Genomic DNA, 19,921 nt, shown 5'->3' on the forward strand with positions numbered 1-19,921 from the left:
GGTTCCTTGTGGAAGCTACCGGGCTTTCCTGGTGGCTCAAACAATAAAGAATCTGCTGGCAATGTGGGAGATTTGGGTTGGATCCCTGGGTTGCGAAGGTCCCCTGTAGAAGGGCATGGCAAGCCACTCCAGTATTCTTGCCTGGAGAATCCCCATGGACAGAGGAGCCTGGTGGGCTACAGTCCATGGGGTCACAAAGAGTCGGACATGACTGAGAGACCAAGCACATACCTAGTGTGATACAGGTCATGACAATGGCAAGTAAAAGAATGGTATTTTCTAATTCAGTGGTTCAAACACATTTTATTTAGATGAGAACATCATTGGAGTTATTGCAATATGTAGTAATTGTTTTTAGTAACTTCCATAGAGCAGTGTTTATTTAAAAAATTGCTAGTGATTTCACTCTTTGAATAGTTCTTTCAATAATACCCTTTACAAAAATCAAAAGTGCTTTTCTATCTCTAAATTCTATATAGTTTGATGCATTTATATTAATACTTTATAATAAATTCTTATGAAAACTCTGGGATGTTTATTCTGTTTACTGCAACAGTTGGGTTTGTATCTAGTTAACAGATTTTATTTATTAAGTTCTCAACATTACTGAGCTTCCAGTTCTGGAGTGAGAAAAAAAATAAAATTTTTCTTAATAAATGTTTTTAAATTATTTAAAATTATTAGCGATTTGTGGGGATGAGGGAGAGTATTAAAGTAGAAAAAAACCACCCTGTGGTTATAGATCAGATAACCCTGTTGGCATTGGAGAGGGAAAAAATCAAGCAAGGTATTACGAGAAAATTGAAAGCAACCTCTGACCACTGTGTCCCTATTACTGATAGCCATTATTCCACTGAGAGTTTAATGCCTGTGTTTGTAATAGAAAAGAAATGCATGAGCCAGCATTTGCATGTTTAACCAATTTGATTGAGATGACTCCATTTGTTGAGGTATAAATATGGAAACTCTAACTTTGTCAGTAACTGCAACCAGCCAAGCTCTTGCAAACCTCTCTTTCCTATAGGGGAGTAGGTCACCTTAAGGATGCTTGCCTAACTTTTTCTCAGTTATTGTTTCATAACTGTCAGCCCTTCTTACTCACTAAAGTCATCTCATTCCTCTGGATGCGCCACAGTTCGCTTTTCCACCTCACCTACTGATGGACAGCTTGGTTGATTCTGAGTTTTGGTAATTGTGAATAAAACTGCTGTAAACAGCAACAAAAAAAACAATTCATTCTGCTTATTAAAGTGTGTCTTCTTCATTTTTAATCCTAAGAGTTCCCCTCCCACCACAGTCTTGTGGAGGTGGTTGGGGAGGGTTCAGGAGAGGAGAGTTGTTTTCTCTTCACAAGTACCTTCCTTTCAGAGCTAGGACTCTATCTACTGATGTATAGCCTGGTGGTAGCAATTGTTAGATTCTTGTTTTACTGTTTGTCTTTGTTGTTTGTAGATACTGGTGGCCTCCAGAAATCAGAGGTAGGGGGCTGTGCACCCTCTCAGCTATGACCTTCATTTTACCACTGAGTAAATGAAGGCACAAGCAGTTAAGCAAACTCTACCAAATGTACAAACATTTATTAGGAAGAAGACTCACACACAGTTAGTCCTCTGCCTGTTCTGTGGCTCAGATAAAACCACATCCTCCTCTGATCCTTCTTGGATCTTACTCATCAAACAGTGGCTGGAGCCTGTACCATCTCCCAAACATCCCACCCATCTTCACCACTCACTCCACCAATATTTCCTAACATTCTTTTCTGCCCATGTTATCAAATCCTCTGGTGTAAATTTTGATAAAGTTATTTGAAGTGCCAGGTATCTCTGAATGTTGATTCCTTACTAGAATACTTCAGTTCACTCACTCGTGTCCAACTCTTTGTGACCCCATGGACTGCAGCACTCCAGGCTTTCCTGTCCATCACCAACTCCCAGAGCTTACTCAACTCATGTCCATTGAGTCAGTGATGCCATCCAACCATCTCATGCTCTGTCATCCCCGTCTCCTCCCATCAGCGTCTTTTCCAGTGAGTCAGCTCTTTGCATCAGGTGGCCAAAATATTGGAGCTTCAGCTTCAGCATCAGTCCTTCCGATGAATATTCAGGACTGATTTCCTTTAGGATGGACTAGTTTGATCTCCTTGCAGTCCAAGGGACTCTCAAGTCTTCTCCCACACCACAGTTCAAACGCATCAAATTTTTTGGCACTCAGCTTTCTTTATAAAATACTTGAGATATAACCAATCACTCTAGGGGTATGATTTTTTTGTTACTTCAAATGCTTATTAAACATTTTTAGTATGTAGACTAAAGTTAGATAATATATATGCAGGCATTATTTATACTTCACTGCTTTAAAAATAAATGTTTAAATTGGAAGGCATCATTCATTTTATAGTTGAGAAATTTAAAGTATAGAGATTAAATAGCATCTTTAGTATCATAAGCTACCTGATGACAAGATCATTTTTTTTTGGTAAGACTGATGTCCTCTCATTACTCCTCTTTTCCAGAAGTCCCCTGACTCTCTCCCTCCATGCTTTTTTGGTATACTAAAATCATTTTGTCAAGTTTCATCAAAACCTAAATCATTTTAATAATTAAAATGATCTCACATTGAATTTGTAGGATAATTTAGGGATAATTGAGATGTGCTGTCAAAATTTCATGTGATGAAAAATGTAAAATAGCATGGACATTTTCCCTCACTGTCATATTTCCTGCCCCTCACCAAAAGAGAAAAAGAAAAAAAAAGTTCATTGTCAGAGTTCAGACAACAAGTATAGCTGCTTCTCTTAGCTCTTATCCCTCTGTGAACTCCACCTGCTTTCTGGTTCCCTGGAGCTTCCTTTTTTGATTCTCCAGAAAGAAATGAGGCTTTGGTTACCCTACTCAGCCACACACTTCCCACGATTGTGTCTGTATCTGGAGGTTCAAGTGATGGGAGGCTGGAAAGAGAAGTGAGGCAAAGGGCCTCCTGCACCCTCAACACTCCTGGGACTACAGCCTCTCCAGGATGTGTGGACAGGTCCCTCTCTCAGAGTTGTGGCCCCTGTGGGCTCCAGTTGCCTTCACTTCTGCTGCCAGCATGAGATTGCTTGTGGCCTGGGGAGTGAACAGAAAAATGAAGTGTTTTACCACTCTCTGCTATTAAGAGTTCCCTTTCCTCTTCTTTTCTGAGACAGAACTGAAGGGCTTCTTCCAGGACTCTTTCAGCCCACTGATGCACACTTCCAGGCTTCAAGCAGCACTGAGTTCAGGCCAGGGAAACATCAGAGGGGAAAATGTGGTAAACTCACCACTGGTTTGGCAGTACTTCAAGCTCTGGTCATCCGCATTCTGCTGGCTACTCTTTATTTTTCAGGGTTTTCAAAGAGCTTCACTCATTCTCTGTAGGTTCTGGACCTACATGTGCTGTGAGAGGCAGGATGGTATAGGCTTAGTCCATCTCGCCTAGGACCAGAACCAAAAATAACTTTTTTGGGGGGGAAGCTGAACTGAGTCTATCAATAGGGAACTAATAAGTTATAATCATTCAATGGAATACTATGCACCTATGATAAAGAAGATTACTCTGTGTGTGCTGATCAGGAATGATTGTCAAGATGAATTGTTAAGTAGAGTCATGAAACATTTGGGGAAATATGTTTATAAATAAGTTTATGTATTCTTATCTGTGCATAAAATAATTCTTGGAATATACAAGAAATTGGTAACCAGGGTTATTTCTGAAAGGAAGGACCAAATGCTGGGAGACCGAGGAAGCAGGGAGCCTGACTGATCCCCTTGTGCTGTTTGTATGTGTAACTGATAGTGGTGGGTCAGGCTGCTGTACAAACACTTCAGCCAGGCCACATGACACATTTCAGAAGTAAACCAGGAAAGTGCAGCAGGCATTGCATTTTATGGAAACAGATGGCCCTTTGAGTGTTGACTTTTGTCATTTCCTCAGACTGAATGTTATAATAGCCAGTAGTTCTTGGCTTCTCGGATATCAATTGCTGGTCTCCAGGTATACTGCCATGAGGGGCTAGGGGAACTGTAGGTGGTCCCAGCGATAATCATGTGTTCTTCATTCTTTGAATTTCTTGTCTGTCAGTGAACTGAAGAAAAGAAATGTAGTTGATGGTTAATCACTGACCCCTGATTACCCCTTTATGGTCTGGCCCAGCTTACTTAATATTTAGAGTATACTATTGTAAGTTATATGTAAATATATTTAAGTATTATATTTTATGTAAATATATTTAAATATTATATTTTATATATTTAATATAATAATCTCAATATGTGTGTATATATATAACTCTCTGTATATATTTGTATGTGTGTGTTTTAATTGTACCATTTTAAAGTAACTATCTCTATTCAATCCCTTTCACATTGTCTTAGGCATGTATTTTTATTCCCAGGCTAATTCACTTAAATAAGATTGATCCCCATGCTCCAAGTGAGATGCTCTATGGACGAATGGGCTATATCAGTGCTCTCCTGTTTGTTAATAAGAACTTTGGAGAGGAAAAGATTCCTCAGAGCCATATTCAGCAGGTACCACGTTTTGTGCTTTCTAGCGTCTTTTTATGACCCCACTTCCTGTCTGCCTAAACTGTTGGTTTCCCTGTTGGCACATCCCAGGTAGCTGGCCGGGAAGGTGTATCTTGACCTCTGAAGGTCAGGCATGATCCCAGCACCACCAGCTTCACATGGGGTGCTGTGGGACACTGAAGGGAGTGACTCAGAGTAAGAAGTCCAGCTGCTCCATTTGAGAGTTCAGGGGCCATTCAGAGGAAGATAAGGGCCAGAATAATCCCGTGTGCTTCTCTGAGTACAGAGTCAAACTGTGCCCATTCATGGCCATAAGGTGATGTCTAACTTGTCATGTTCCCCAGTACCTGTTAGCAAAAATCCCTTGTCTCCATTCTAATTCTTTCCTTATTCTGGTTGGGTTTCTCTCTGTAGATTTGTGAAACAGTCTTAACTTCTGGAGAAGATCTAGCTAGAAAGAGAAGGTTCACAGGAAAGACTCCACTGATGTATGAATGGTACCAAGAATATTACGTGGGGGCTGCTCATGGCCTGGCAGGAATTTATTACTACCTGATGCAGGTAAGAGGTGGTAACAATGAAACTAGAATGTGGTTCCTATGGTACTATCTAGGGTGAGAAGACATGTGCTCCAGCTCAGTTTTTTCATTCTATCAACTGCTTCATCACTCTTCTGGTAATTACCTGGCCTAGATAAACGAGTAGTGCCTGCCAAGGGCGTCCCTGGTGCCTCAGTGGTAAAGAACCTGCCTGCCAATGCAGGAGATGCAGGTTCGATCCCTGGGTCAGGAAGATCCCCTGGAGAAGGAAATCACAACCCACTGTAGTTTCTTGCCTGGGAAATCCCATGGACAGAGGAGCCTGGCAGGCTACAGTCCATGGGGTTGCAAAGAGTCAGACACAATGCAATGACTTAATAACAACAGCACTTGCCAAAGTGTATTTGAAGTGTATTAGCGTAAAAGGCGCTGTGCTTTGAGATGATGTTTGATTTGTAGGTGACCATACTTGCCCACCTCATGCCACTTGTGCAGAGTAAGTGTTTTGACCTATTCTTCTATATGAAGTGCCCTCTGCTCTGCTCTGCTCTTTCAGCAGATGCCTTGAATTAATACTGCTCCTCATTATAATGTACAACCCATTGAAAGAAGTTGCAGGAGTAAGAACAAAATCAGTAGAAAACAAGGAAGGATCTGCTACCTAAAGCGCAGTTAGAGAGCAAAACTGAGGAGCCTTTTCAGTGGATTTTGTGTAATTTACCTGAAAAATAGCTGAATATGCCATGTTCCAGGATTTCCCTGGTAGCTCAACTGGTAAAGAATCTTCCTGCAATGCAGGAGATCCCAGTTCAATTCCTGGATCGGGAAGATCCCCTGGAGAATGGATAGGCTACCCGCTCTAGTATTTTGGGGCTTCCCTGATGGCTCAGATGGTAAAGAATCTGCCTGCAATGTGGGAGACCTGGGTTGGATCCCTGGTTTGGGAAGATCCGCTGGAGGAGGGCTTGGCAACCCACTCCAGTATTCTTGCCTGGAGAATCCCCATGGACAGAGGAGCCTGGCAAGCTGTAGTCAAGGGGTTGTAAAGAATTGTACGTGACTGAGCGACTAAGCACAGCACATGCCATGTTCAACAGTTCTTTGGTGCTAATACTGTTGGGAGACATCAGCCAAAGCCAGATAGACCGAGGGCAAATAGAGTATTACAGCAAGCATAACCTGGAAGGGGAGGTCAGAAGAGGGCTTCTCATGAGAGCATCATTTCCAGGGGCTTGTCTAGCTCTGCTGAAGGAGATATCGGCACTTGTGCTTAAGAATAAGAATTCACGGCAAAAGAATACTGATTTTTAATGATGGTAAAGGTGCCCCCCCCCCCCCGTCAATTTCCCAAACTACAGTGTAACATAACGAAAAATGTTTCATTAATACATTCAACAAGAGAGCTTGGATATAAATGCTCATAGCTGGTTGAGCAGCTGTAATAATGCCAAATCAACCTCACACCTGTCATTTCCCTGTAACTAAACAAGAACAGCAGAGCTGAAAAATAAAACCTTATTATTGCTTTTGAATGCATAACCATACTTGGAGTGTTACTGGCAGTAAGAGACCAGCAGTGACGTTTATTCTGCACTTCTCAAATCAGAGTTATATAATTAGGGGTTTTGACATTTTAAGCTTAAATTCTTTTTTCTGGCACACTTCCCTCACTGACTCTCTATTTCCGGAAGTAAATACAGATTCTTCAAAGTTTTCAGAAAAGAAGAACAACTTCGATGTGCCAAGGTGAGTTAGAGTCATACGTGTCAGTGACGATGGCTTCATGACCTTTCTTCGAAGCAGATCATCAGGAGGTGTCTTACCCTCGGCTTCCATGCATTTGGTTATAATAAGAAATCTGGAAACCCAAGTATTGCATTTTCCATTTGTACATTATTATCTATTTGAAATGATTTAATTTTTAATCCTCAAAGTCCATTCTGATAGGTGCATAAGTATCAACATGAAATGTAGTTTTTAGGCCATTTTGAGAACTTCTGCAAGTTTGAGGAGAATCCAGCCATTCAGCTCTCACACTTTAAACTGCGCTTGAACAATGTTCTTTGCATAAAGTGGAATCTGAGTGTGTCTGCAGAACTTAGTGCATGTTCAGTGTCCATGAAAGCCTATGGTCGGTATCGTCTCATGCCCTGCCACCACTGCCTCCTGCCTGACTTCACAGCACTGCCCCCTCCCACCCCAAATGCCCGGCCCCTGCCTGGCAAAGACAGCACTGCATTTGTTGTTTAAAAGAAGTATGAGGTACACTGAATTAGGACCAGGACCAAAACTAAAAATTATATCAAAAGTATAGGCTCATATGCCATATGACACCAAATCCTGTAATTCTGTTCATTATTGTATCTAAATAAGCCTTCATAAGTATCAGTTCCAAATCTTTTGCAGAAAGACTTAATCTAGAGTCACACCAATTGGGGATTTAGATCCTAGGTTTCCCAACTTGTTAGCATCTTCTGTTGGAAATATCACCCACCATTACTCTAAATGGGCTTCACTGGTGGCTCAGTCAGTGAAGAATCTGCCTGTAATGCAGGAGACCCAGGTTCAGTACCTGGGTCGGGAATATTCCCTGCAGAAAGAAATGACAACCCACTCCAGTATTCTTGCCTGGGAAATCCCATGGACAGAGGGGCCTGATGGGCTACAGTCCATGGGGTCTCGAAGAGTTGGACATGATTTAGCAACTAAACACTGCTACTACTTTAGATGAAAGTTGTACCTGATTTATCTAATGCATCTCTTTGTGGTCCTTAAAGTGTGCTTAAGGTACTAAGACCTTAGGAAACTTCTCTTAGCTCACATTCTTAAGCATTGGCTTTGGACATTTTTATATGTATCTAGATAAAAATAAATATTGAAAATAATATGTATATAAGGTTCCAGATGTAAACTGATAGCCTAATTTTGGTTTGTGCCAGTAGGTGAAAAAATTGGCTGGAATCCAAAACCATTTAATGACTTCCAATTCATTTTGGTCATCTTTTCCTCTCTTTTTAAACCCATCCCTGACAGGACTGAGTGACTAACTCTTTGACTTGGAGCGTTAAAAAGGACTGTTTGTTTCAGCAAAACTAATAATTCTCATTTTTGTTTCTAGCCCAGCCTTCAAGTGAGCCATGCGAAGCTACATAATTTGGTCAAGCCCAGTGTAGACTACGTCTGCCAACTGAAATTCCCTTCAGGCAATTACCCTCCTTGCGTGGACGACAGTCGTGATCTGCTGATCCACTGGTGCCATGGTGCTCCCGGGGTAATCTACATGCTCACTCAGGCCTACAAGGTAATACGAGCTTTCTCATGTTTAGAGATAAGTTAGCAGAGTATAAAATTCTATCACCTTAATTAGTTTCCTGTATAATTCTTCAAGGATACATAGACAAACCATTTGTTGGACCTAACCTCATTTGGCTATATGAGTTATAATTCATTCTCACAGTATCCTTTTATACCATAGCACACATTATTTCACAGAACAGGGAACCACTTCACTTGACGGGTAGAGTAGCCAAGATCTATAGTGTTAGTGGCAAAGACAAGATAAATATCCCAGGAGCTCAATTAAAAATAGAAAGGATTCTCCCTGGACATTGATGGTGGCAATATAAAATGGTACAGCTACTATAAAAAGCAGTTTGACAGTTCATCAAAAAATTAAACACAGGATTAAACATATGCTCAAGCAATTCCACTCCTTGGTATATACCTAAAAGAAGTGAAAATGAGGTTTCAAACAGGTATATGTACACCAGCGTTCCCTAGCAGCATTGTTCACAGTAGCCAAAAAGTGGAAACAATCCAAGTGTCCATCAGCAGATAAATGGTTGGGCAAAATACGGTGTCTACATGCAACAGAATATGATTTATCCCTAAAAAAGAATTAACTTCTGATCCATACTACAACATGCATGAACGTTGAAAACATGATGCCAAGTGAAACACGCCAGAAACAAAAGGGCAGATCCAGTATAACTCCACTTACTTGCTGTGATGGGTAATGTGAGATATATAAAATAGACATATTCATAGTGAGAGAGTAGCGTAAAAGTTACCAAAGGCTAGGGGCTGAGAATGATTACTTCATGGGTACAGAGTTTCTGTCTGGGATGTTGAAAAGGTTTTAGAAATAGATAATGGTGATGGTTGTATTAATACAACATCAGTTCAGTTCAGTCGGTTAGTCGTGTCCAACTGCAAACCCATGGATTGCAGCACGCCCATAACCAACTCCTGGAGCCTACTCAAACTCATGTCCATCGTGTCAGTGATGCCATCCAACCATCTCATCCTCTGTCATCCCCTTCTCCTCCTGCCTTCAATCTTTCCCAGCATCAGGGTCTTGTCCAGTGAGTTGGTTCTTGACATCATGGGGCCAAAGTATTAGAGTTTCTGCTTCAGCATCAGTCCTTCCAATGAATATTCAGGACTGATTTCCTTTAGGATGGACTGGTTGGATCTCCTTGCAGTCCAAGGGACTCTCAAGAGTCTTCTCCAACACCACACTTCAAAAGCATCAATTCTTCCGCGCTCAGCTTTCTTTATAGTCCAACTCTCACATCCATGCATGACTAATGGAAAAACCGTAGCTTTGACTAGACGGACCTTTGTTGGTAAAGTAATGTCTCTGCTTTCTAATATGCTGTCTAGGTTGGTCATAACTTTTCTTCCAAGGAGCAGGCATCTTTTAATTTCATGGCTGCAGTCATCACCTGCAGTGATTTTGGAGCCCCCCAAAATAAAGTCTCTTGGTGTTTCCATTGCTTCCCCATCTATTTGCCATGAAGTGATGGGACCATCACTTCGTGAACTAAGATGCCATGATCTTAGTTTTCTGAATGTTGAGTTTTAAACCAACTTTTTCACTCTCCTCTTTGACTTTAATCAAGACGCTCTTTAGTTCTTCACTTTCTGCCATAAGGGTGGTGTCATCTGCATATCTGAGGTTATTGATATTTCTCCCAGCAATCTTGATTCCAGCTTGGGCTTCATCCAGCCCAGCATTTCACATGATGTACTCTGCATAGAAGTTAAATAAGCAGAGTAACAGTATACAGCCTTGACGTACTCCTTTCCCGATATGGAACCAGTCTGTTGTTCCCAGTCTGTTGCTCCATGTCCAGTTCTAACTGTTGCTTCTTGACTTGCATACAGATTTCTCAGGAAGCAGGTCTGGTGGTCTAGTATTCCCATCTCTTTAAGAATTTTCCAGCTTGTTGTGATCCACACAGTCAAAGACTTTGGCATAGTCAGTAAAACAAAAGTAGATGTTTTTCTGGAACTCTCTTGCTTTTTCGATGATCCAACAGATGTTGGCAATTTAATCTCTGGTTCCTATGCCTTTTCTAATACCAGCATGAACATCTGGAAGTTCACTGTTCACATACTGTTGAAGCCTGGCTTGGAGAATTTTGAGCATTACTTTGCTAGCGTGTGAGATGAGTGCATTTGTGCAGTAGTTTGAACATTCTTTGGCATTGCCTTTCTTTGGGATCGGGAGACTCAATATGCAAAATTTGCTGGCATACTGAGTGCAGCACTTTCACAGCATCATCTTTTAGGATTTGAAATCGCTCAGCTGGAATGCTGTCATTTCCACTAGCTTTGTTCATAGTGATGCTTCCTAAGGCCCACTTGACTTTGCATTCCAGTATGTCTGGCTCTAGGTGAGTGATCACACCATCGTGATTATCTGGGTCATGAAGATCTTTTTTGTATAGTTCTTCTGTGTATTCTTGCCACCTCTTCTTAATATCTTCTGCTTCTGTTAGGTCCGTACCATTTCTGTCCTTCATTGTGCTCAACTTTGCATGAAATGTTCCCTTGGTATCTCTAATTTTCTTGAAGAGATCTCTAGTCTTTCCCATGCTATTGTTTTCCTCTGTTTCTTTGCATTGATCACCGAGGAAGGCTTTCTTATCTCTCCTTGCTATTCTTTAGAACTCTGCATTCAAATGGGTATATCTTTCCTTTTCTCCTTTGCCTTTAGCTTCTCTTCTTTTCTCAGCTATTTGTAATGCCTCCTCAGACAGCCATTTTGCCTTTTTGCATTTCTTTTTCTTAGGGATGGTCTTGATCACTGCCTCTGGTACAATGTCACAAACCTCTGTCCATAGTTCTTCAGGCACTCTGTCTATCAGTTCTAATCCCTTGAATCTATTTGTCACTTTCACTGTATAATCATAAGGGATTTGATTTAGGTCATACCTGAATGGTCTAGTGGTTTTCCCTACTTTGTTCAATTTCAGTCTGAATTTGGCAAATAGGTGTTCATGATCTGAGCCACAGTCAGCTCCCAGTCTTGTTTTTGCTGACTGTATAGAGCTTCTCCATCTTTGGCTACAAAGAATATAATCAATCTGATTTCAGTGTGGACCATCTGGTGATGTCCATGTGTAGAGTCTTCTCTTGTATTGTTGGAAGAGGGTGTTTGCTATGACCAGTGTGTTCCCTTGCCAAAACTCTGTTAGCCTTTGACCTGTTTATTTGTATTCCACAGCCAAATTTGCCTGTTATTCCAGGTAGTTCTTGACTTCCAACTTTTGCATTCCAGACCCTATAACGAAGAGGACATTTTTTTTGGTGTTAGTTCTAGAAGGTCTAATAGGTATTCATAGAACCATTCAGCTTCAGCTTCTTCAGCATTATTGGTCAGGGCCTAGACTTGGATTACTGTTATATTGCATGGTTTGCCTTGGAAACGAACAGAGATCATTCTCTCCTTTTTGAGATTACAAACAAGTACTGCATTCTGGACTCTTTTAGTTAACTGTGATGGCTACTCCATTTCTTCTAAGGGATTCTTGCCCGCTGTAGTAGATATAATGGTCATCTGAGTTAAATCACCCATTCCAGTTCGTTTTAGTTCATTGATTCCTAAAATGTCAATGTTCACTCTTGCCATCTCCTGTTTGACCACTTCCAATTTGCCTTGATTCATAGATGTAACATTCAAGGTTCCTATGCAATATTGCTCTTTACAGCATTGGACCTTGCTTCCATCACCCTTCACATCCACAACTGGGTGTTGTGTTTGTTTTGGCTCCATTTCTTCATTGTTTTTGGAGTTATTTCTCCATTCTTCTCTAGTAGCATATTGGGCATCTACCGCCCTGGGGAGTTCATCTATCACTGTCCTGTCTTTTTGCCTTTTCATACTATTCATGGGGTTCTCAGGGCAAGAATACTGAAGTGGTTTGCATTCCCTTCTTCAGTGGACCACACTTTGTCAGAACTCTCCACCATGACCCGTCCATCTTGGGTGGCCCTACAGGCTGGCTCATAGTTGCATTGAGCTAGACCAGGCTGTGGTCCATGTGATCAGATTGGTTAGTTTACTGTGATTGTGCTTTTCATTCTGTCTGTCCTCTGATGGATAAGGATAAGAGGCTTATGGAAGCTTCCTGATGGAGAGACTGGCTGTGGGGGAAACTGGGTCTTGTCCTGATGTGTGGGGCCATGTTCAGTAAATCTTTAATCCGGCTTTTGTTGGTGGGCTGGGCTGTGTTCCCTCTCTGTTGCTTGACCTGAAGCCAAACTATGGTGGAGGTTTTGAAGATAATGGTGACCTCCTTCAAAAGGTCCGATGCAGTCACTGCTGCACTCAGTGCCCACAACCTTGCCACAGGCCACCACCGACCCACACCTCTGCCAGAGACTCCTGGACACTCATGGGCATATCTGGGTCAGTTTCTTATGGGGTCACTGCTCCTTTCTCCTGGGTCCTGGTGTGCACAAGATTTTATTTGTGCCCTCCAAGAATCTCTTTCCGCAATCCTGTTTAAGTTCTGGTAGTTCTTTGGTGGGGTTACTGGCAACCTCCTCCTAGAGTTCTGCCATATCCAGGTCTGCTGCACCCAGAGCCCCTGTCCCTGCAGCAGGCCACATACCTCCTCAGGAGACACTCAGACACAGTTCTGGCTCAGTCTCTGTGGGTTGGGCGTGCGTTTTGTGCCCTTTCCCAGATCTGGGCAGCTCAGATGACCAGGTTCTTGGTGAGTGCGCTGTCCAAGGTGGGCCATGCGTCTTAATCACCTCCCCGGTCCCGGCCTCTTGGTTTCCCAGGTGTGCCACAAGAACTCCATCTCAGATGTGCTGTATGTCTCCTCTGTAGACCTGATCTCAGGCTGTGACCCTCCTGGCAGGTGTCAGCCATCCAGAATCTCAGGAAGATTTGGTTAGCAGCTGGGAGCCTGCTCACAGTTTGGTGGAAGATGCCATCTCTGTGGCTGAGGTTGCAGCAGACCCTTGCCTCTGGCTCAAGCCTGCCTCTCTGCCTCTGGGCGGGGAGGGACCAGTGTGCAGGGGGCTAGCTGTACTTTGGTATTCCCTCAATCCTTTGTTCTGTGAGCAGGCCAGACTGTGCATTAGGGGTTAGGTTGGGCTTCCCTGGTGGCTCAGATGTTAAAGCGTCTGCCTGCAATGTGAGAGACCTGGGTTCAACCCTGGGTCGGGAAGATCCCCTGGAGAAGGAAATGGCAACCCACTCCAGTATTCTGGCCTGGAGAATCCCATGGACGGAGGAGCCTGGTGGGCTACAGTCCACGAGGATCCTGGTGGGCTGCAGTCCACGAGGTCGCAAACAGTCCGACACAGCTGAGCGACTTCACTTTCACTTCCACTTGGAGCCTTTCATGGGCTAGTTCTTTTCCGCAGTTGCAGTTAGGCATGTTTTCTGTGATTTGTTTGTTTTTTTCTTTTCTCCCGGTTATGTTGCTTTCTGAGATTCCAAAACTCCCCATGGACCCACCTGTGAGAGCATTTCCTACTGTATGGAAACTTCTCCCTCACGACTCCCTCCCCAGGACAGGTCTCCATCCCTAGCTCTTTTGTCTCTCCTTTTGTCTTTTATATTTTGTCCTACCTCCTTTCCAAGAGAATGGGCTGCCTTTCTGCCTGTTGTCCTCCGCCAGTGTTCAGAAGTTGTTTTGTGGAAGTTGCTCAGCATTCACACAATCTTTTGATGAATTTGTGGGGGAGAAAGTGGTCTGCCCGTCCTATTCTTAAACCATCTTGAAACAACACAGGGGATGTAATTAGTGCCATTGAACTGTCCACTTTATAAAATGGTAACTTTCATACATATATTTCACCATAATTTTTAAAATGCAAGTATCACTTCTGAAAAAGTATTTTATGACAGAGCCATAATCAAAGAAGCAAAGGTTTTTATTTGAGGGGGGAAAATGGAAGTACACCAAGATATTGATGTTCATTGGTACGTGTTCTACGAATGACAGTTTTATAGACTCTAAATAGTCTCTGGCATCTTACGGTCTGAATAAGCCCTCAGATTTTGCCTTCAGAAAGTCAAATATAATACAAAAATTTTTTTAAACTGTCTAGCTCTACTTTTATACTGTAATGAGATATTAAAAATATCTACTCAGAAAATATTTCTCAGGAATTCCCTGGCAGTCCAGTGGTTGGGACTGTGTCCTATTGCAGAGGATATGGGTTCAGTCCCTGGTTGGGAAACTAAGATCCCACAAGCTACATGGCATGGGAAAAAAATACACACACAAACACACACACATGTATTTTTCACATCTTTAATCAAGAGTTAGGAGGTCACAAAGATTGTAAAGATGTATCTCTATTTTTCTGACAAAGTATAGTGTTTATAATCAATTTTATAAACAGTTTCTTCTTCAGGGTATAAAGAAACTTTCTAATAGTGAAGAGCATCATTGTTACAGAGAGAATAGTGTTTATCCTTTGCAAAGTGACTAAGGATAATAGCAAGTTGCAAGTAAATAAGGCTACTTCGCCAGTAACATTCAGTTATACAAACACTATGGCTCCATGATAAAGAATCCACCTGCCAATGCAGGAGACATGGGTTTGATCCCTGGGTTGGGAAGATCCCCTGCAAAAGGAAATGGCAACCCACTCCAGCATTCTTATGTGGGAAATCCCATGGACAGAGGATCCTGGTGGGCTGCAGTCCATGGGGTCACAGAGAGTCTGAAAAGACTTAGCAACTAAAAAACAGCAACAACACAAACACACATGCATATAAAACTTAGATCATATAGACGAGATCATGTCCAGTTATGTATTTAAAAACAAAAATTGCTAATAAATTATTGTAATTTTTCCCCACCAATATAACATATCTCTGTGTCTCTGAATTCTTTACCCTTTCTTACTAAGCCACCTCCCTTTCTCTTCCTCCCTTTTCCCATTTCCTTTTGTCTCCTATCAGGAAGGAAGGTCAATAGAAGTGTCTTTTATATCCCTTATACTAAACTCTGTCCCGTGACTCTGCAGGTGTTCAAAGAAGAACGGTATCTCAATGATGCCTATCAGTGTGCGGACGTGATCTGGCAGTACGGCTTGCTGAAGAAGGGGTATGGGCTGTGCCACGGCACTGCAGGGAATGCCTACGCCTTCCTGTCACTGTACAGCCTCACGCAGGATGCGAAGTACCTGTACAGGGCCTGTAAGGTAGGATTCAGGACCGCCAAACACAGCACACCTTTGCAGAAATGGCTCTGGTTAATCTGATTTAATTCATTTATTTTTTTAAACCATAAGTCTATAGAACAGACACAGTTTAAGAAAAATCATTCAATTGAATTAGGTGTTTGTTTTTGTTTTTTTTAAAGGATATAATTCTACTCAACAGCATTGGTGGGGGATGTTGTTTTGCTGGAAGCTGTAAGGTGGTTTTGTTCCTTTCTTCTTTGATAGCCCTGGAGACGTGACTCAGAAGCTCATTAAATTCCTCCCATGCTTTGTAGTTTCTTTTTAGACCATCCATTTCTCTGGATTAAACCCTTTCCCTGCCTTGAGAATAGTTTTTGACTTTTCAGAGTAAATCTTAGAGACAACCTCTGTCAACTTTTAGGAGTCTCTAGAAGAAGTCATTTCAATAATTTAACTTGGTCTCGTTTTTAGTTTGCTGAATGGTGCTTAGATTATGGAGAACACGGATGCCGGACACCAGACACCCCCTTCTCCCTCTTTGAAGGTATTTTCCACACATTACTTATTTGACTTATAATATCAGCATCCACTTCTCTCCTTAGTAATATGTTGCATTTTATCAAGTTAATTTTATAGTTATTTTTAAACTACTTCTTTATTTCCTAATATGATAGCTCAGTATTAAAAATCCATTAGCACCCAGACCACTGTGGATCCAATAGTAGTAATTATGATGACTGCTGTTTATGGAGCCAGGCACATGCTAGGCATTTTGTAGATGTCATCATAAATCATCTCATCAGAAATATGTATTATTATCCTCATGTCATAGATGAGATCTCTGAGGCTCAAACAGGGAAGTCAGGCCATGATGAAGGAGCTCACATATGGTAGATGGTAGGGCCGTGCCTTAAACCAGTCTGGCTCCACTCCCCCTCCTGTCTCCTACCTGCATAAAGAGGCTGGGCACCTTACTAGTGTTCCCCTCTAATGAGCTGCAACATATAAAAACAGACACCTACTTCATTCAAATCATATAAATTATATTGTCATGTTGTTTATGATGCAAAATGAAGCCACTCTATAAAAAATATCATCTTTTGGTGTAATAACTTCTGACTCTTTCTTTTCCTTCAGGAATGGCTGGAACAATATATTTCTTGGCTGACCTCCTAGTGCCCACAAAAGCCAGGTTCCCCGCATTTGAACTGTAAAAGGAAAGCTCCCCCTCTGCGCCTCACTGCATGAACCTCTCTTATCAAACCTTGGCTAAAGCAACAATAGAGTCAGGCTCTGTATGTAATTTAGTTGACTGTTTTTTCAGAATATGTCTTTAGTTCAGTTCCTTTTTGTTATTGACTTTTATTTTAAAGTATCCAAGGAAATCTTAAGTAACTTCAGTTTCTTCTAAAGGGAAGGTAGGTGATATGTATAGTATTTTGAGGGCATATTTGTATATATTTCAGAACTTAGGGGCAATTGTATTCTTACTTAAGCTTATGAATATAATCATCTGTTACTGTTCTAAAAATATTTAAAAGAAACTAAATGTAGATAAAGACATGCTTCTTGTTTGATAGTGCCCTCCACCTCTTCTCTTTAGTATTTTAATAACAGTTTTATGACTTTGCTTTTCTCTAAGTGGTTGATTATGAAAGGGGACAAAATTTGGAAAAGTTGTCAACTGGGCTAGGGACCTAAGCACCATTTTTCAAATTCACAATCTTTACCTAAACATACTTTCAAATTTGCCCCTTTTAGGGAGCATTCAGGCTCTATAATCCAACGCCTTTATCAAAAACTTCTAAAATGGGATGGTCGTTATATGAAAATTATGATTTGATGGTTATTTCAAGATAAACTAACAAAAAGTTTGTTTTTTCCAGATAAGCTAATACATTTTGGAATTACTTAATATAAATGTGTTCCTTCTTTGGAATTAGTAAGATCAGGAAATGAGATTTCTATGTGTGAATATATTATGACCCAGGATTTGAGTCCACCCTTTCTGACTGACCTTCTAAACTTTAACTTGTGTTCTACTTATCTTGCAAAGACTATGCTTTGTAAAGTGTTGCCTGCTTGGTACAAGCCATCAGATATTTTCCTTCCTATCTATCTAGATGTTGGTCTTTTCACTAGATAGTAGAGCATTCTACTTGTTTAAAGAGGGAGGACAGGATGCTATATGGCAGAATCGCTAAGCTTTTGATAGAAATGCTGTTTATTGAGACAGTATTACCCAGTGATCGTTCTTAGAACAAATAGCTTTTGTCTCTGCATACTCTAGGCTTTAACACTCATCAGTTTCTGAGCCCTCAGGATCGGTTATTTATATGGTAGGTGAAGAATTCCTGGTGCTTTAAATTCCATACCAATGTTTTGACTTATCAGCTCCCATTCCTCCTCCTTCCATTGCTGATTTTCCCAGGCTTGTTTCGTCTTTTCTGTGTATATCCACTGATTTTGAAACATTTCGCCACTTTAAAAAACAGGGTCTAAGAATTTTAAATGTGCCTATTTCACAGCTCTCTGGGTCACAAAAATATGCTATTTTTAACTGGAACTTTGAACCAAATTCCCACTGAGTGTATGTTGATTCCTGTGAGTAGAAATCCCCTATTATTTTCCATGTAGCACCAAAATAGCTAATATTGTTGGAAACTGCCTGACCCTTTAAAGGCTAATGACAGTGGGATCTAAGACACAGTCCACTGGCTCAGTTCCCAGGATTAGCTTACTCTGTGACTTGTGTTAGTCAGGACAACCTTGTGCTTCTCAGATTTTGAAGTGCTGCTGGTAAGCTATGTGCCAGCTTTGCCTTTCTCTTGAGCGTGAGCATTTCAGATCAAAGGGGTCAGTATTCACCGTAAAGCTAATTTGCCTTTGGCTGGGTGTCCAACTTGAAAGAACAGAGCCCGTATGGTTTAGTTACATGTCTTACTATACGCTACCTGCACTTTCAGCTTCTGTATTTACTAACCAAGGGAGAAAGAACAAAAAACACTCTCTACTAACCAGAGGACAGTGATCACAGTGCTTCACCAAACATCTTAATTAGTTTAACTCCAGGAAGACATCAAGGCAGGGAGTAGAACGTTTTGAGTAAGATTCTTATGTGTATTTCGATTGCAGTTTAGCTACTGTCATCCATTAGCAAATTTATCAATATTGACATTAAGTTTCAGTTATTAAACAGGCAAGATTTTATACTTGTGCCATTGTTTGTTTTATTTATGTTTATGAGCGCAGAAAGTTTGATAGGATTTTAAACTCAGGCAAAGGGTATAAAACTCAGACTAATAACCTAACAGCATGGAAGAAACTGAAATTTTATACTAGTTTTCTTAGTTTTGAAAGGAAGAGGCATCATTTCAGTTCTGTTTCTGTTATATCATTTTTCCCTCAGATATTTTTCTCCTTGTTAAAAAAGCAAAACAAAATGAAAAACTTCTCAAAATTGCTTTCCAGAAAACTCAGTAGTATCTTTTATCTCTATGTAAAAACTAGGTAGTAAAACCTTAAAACTGTGTCAGGCAGTATTCATTTATCCTCTCGTGTGTTTCTGTGAGTGTCACATCAATTATTTACATCAATCCTATTGATCTGTGGTCCCATCAAGAAGTCAGTCTTTAATCCTTAGAGTCATTTGACTCCCTTTTCATCTTTGATGTCAGTTCCAATTACTTGGCATCAAAAGCCTTCACGGTAGGTAGAGTTTTAGGTAAAAGTGGCTATTTTCTCTCTTTTATTACAGCGTTCCTGTATAACTTAATTGAGAGATATGCTTTGCTCTTATGTCCTCGAGTTAATTTGTGTCTGATTTTATAATGCCTTGCCTTCTCTTGACTGAGTTTGAAGTACACGATGAGAAGAGTGAACATTTATTCATCTACTCTTTCAGCCACTTGAACTCATCTGTAGTCCTCCTTTATTCATGCCGAGTTCTGTCTCCAGTGCTGCCCACCCTAAATAGGTCAGAGCACCCCACTTCTGTGTTGTTAAGCTGTAGAAGAACTGCTTCTCTCCAACAGATAACAAAACAAAGCATTTGGGATATTCAGGAATCCTACGCCAATGTTACATTGCCATTTATTGGAAAGGGCTGGAATTGTATGTATTTCTATGTTCTATAAAGGATTTATCGTACTGCTTCTCAATAAAATTTTATTACGACCATACATTGTCATCTGCTTCTTGTTTACTTTGGTTTAAACTTAAGAAATATTTTCTTTCAGTGGTAAATGATGGCTTTTTCTTTATACTCATTCCCTAGGACTTGCTGCTGACTTTTTCTTCATTGTTGAGTCAAACAAGATTTGAAGTACTTTATGAATATAAAGAGGAAAACATTTTAAAATCTGATCATTAATAGAATTAAGAAGAATCTAC

The 19,921-nt window shown here is 40.9% G+C and overlaps 1 protein-coding gene across 2 annotated transcripts in view; it reads left to right on the forward strand.

Moving 5' to 3' along the window:
- LANCL1 (LanC like glutathione S-transferase 1) overlaps window positions 1-19,710 on the forward strand; it is a 49,425-nt gene extending 29,715 nt beyond the window's left edge. For both annotated transcript variants that reach the window (XM_070387198.1, XM_070387193.1), the window contains exons 5-10: window positions 4,412-4,547; window positions 4,959-5,105; window positions 8,202-8,384; window positions 15,371-15,547; window positions 16,001-16,073; window positions 16,667-19,710. In XM_070387198.1, the coding sequence (XP_070243299.1) occupies window positions 4,412-4,547; window positions 4,959-5,105; window positions 8,202-8,384; window positions 15,371-15,547; window positions 16,001-16,073; window positions 16,667-16,743 (793 nt within the window). In that variant the 3' untranslated portion in view covers window positions 16,744-19,710. The remainder of the gene's footprint in view (window positions 1-4,411; window positions 4,548-4,958; window positions 5,106-8,201; window positions 8,385-15,370; window positions 15,548-16,000; window positions 16,074-16,666) is intronic.
- Window positions 19,711-19,921: the final 211 nt, after the last annotated feature.

Source organism: Bos mutus, chromosome 2 (genome assembly GCF_027580195.1).
Source record: "Bos mutus isolate GX-2022 chromosome 2, NWIPB_WYAK_1.1, whole genome shotgun sequence".
Lineage (NCBI taxonomy): Eukaryota > Metazoa > Chordata > Mammalia > Artiodactyla > Bovidae > Bos > Bos mutus.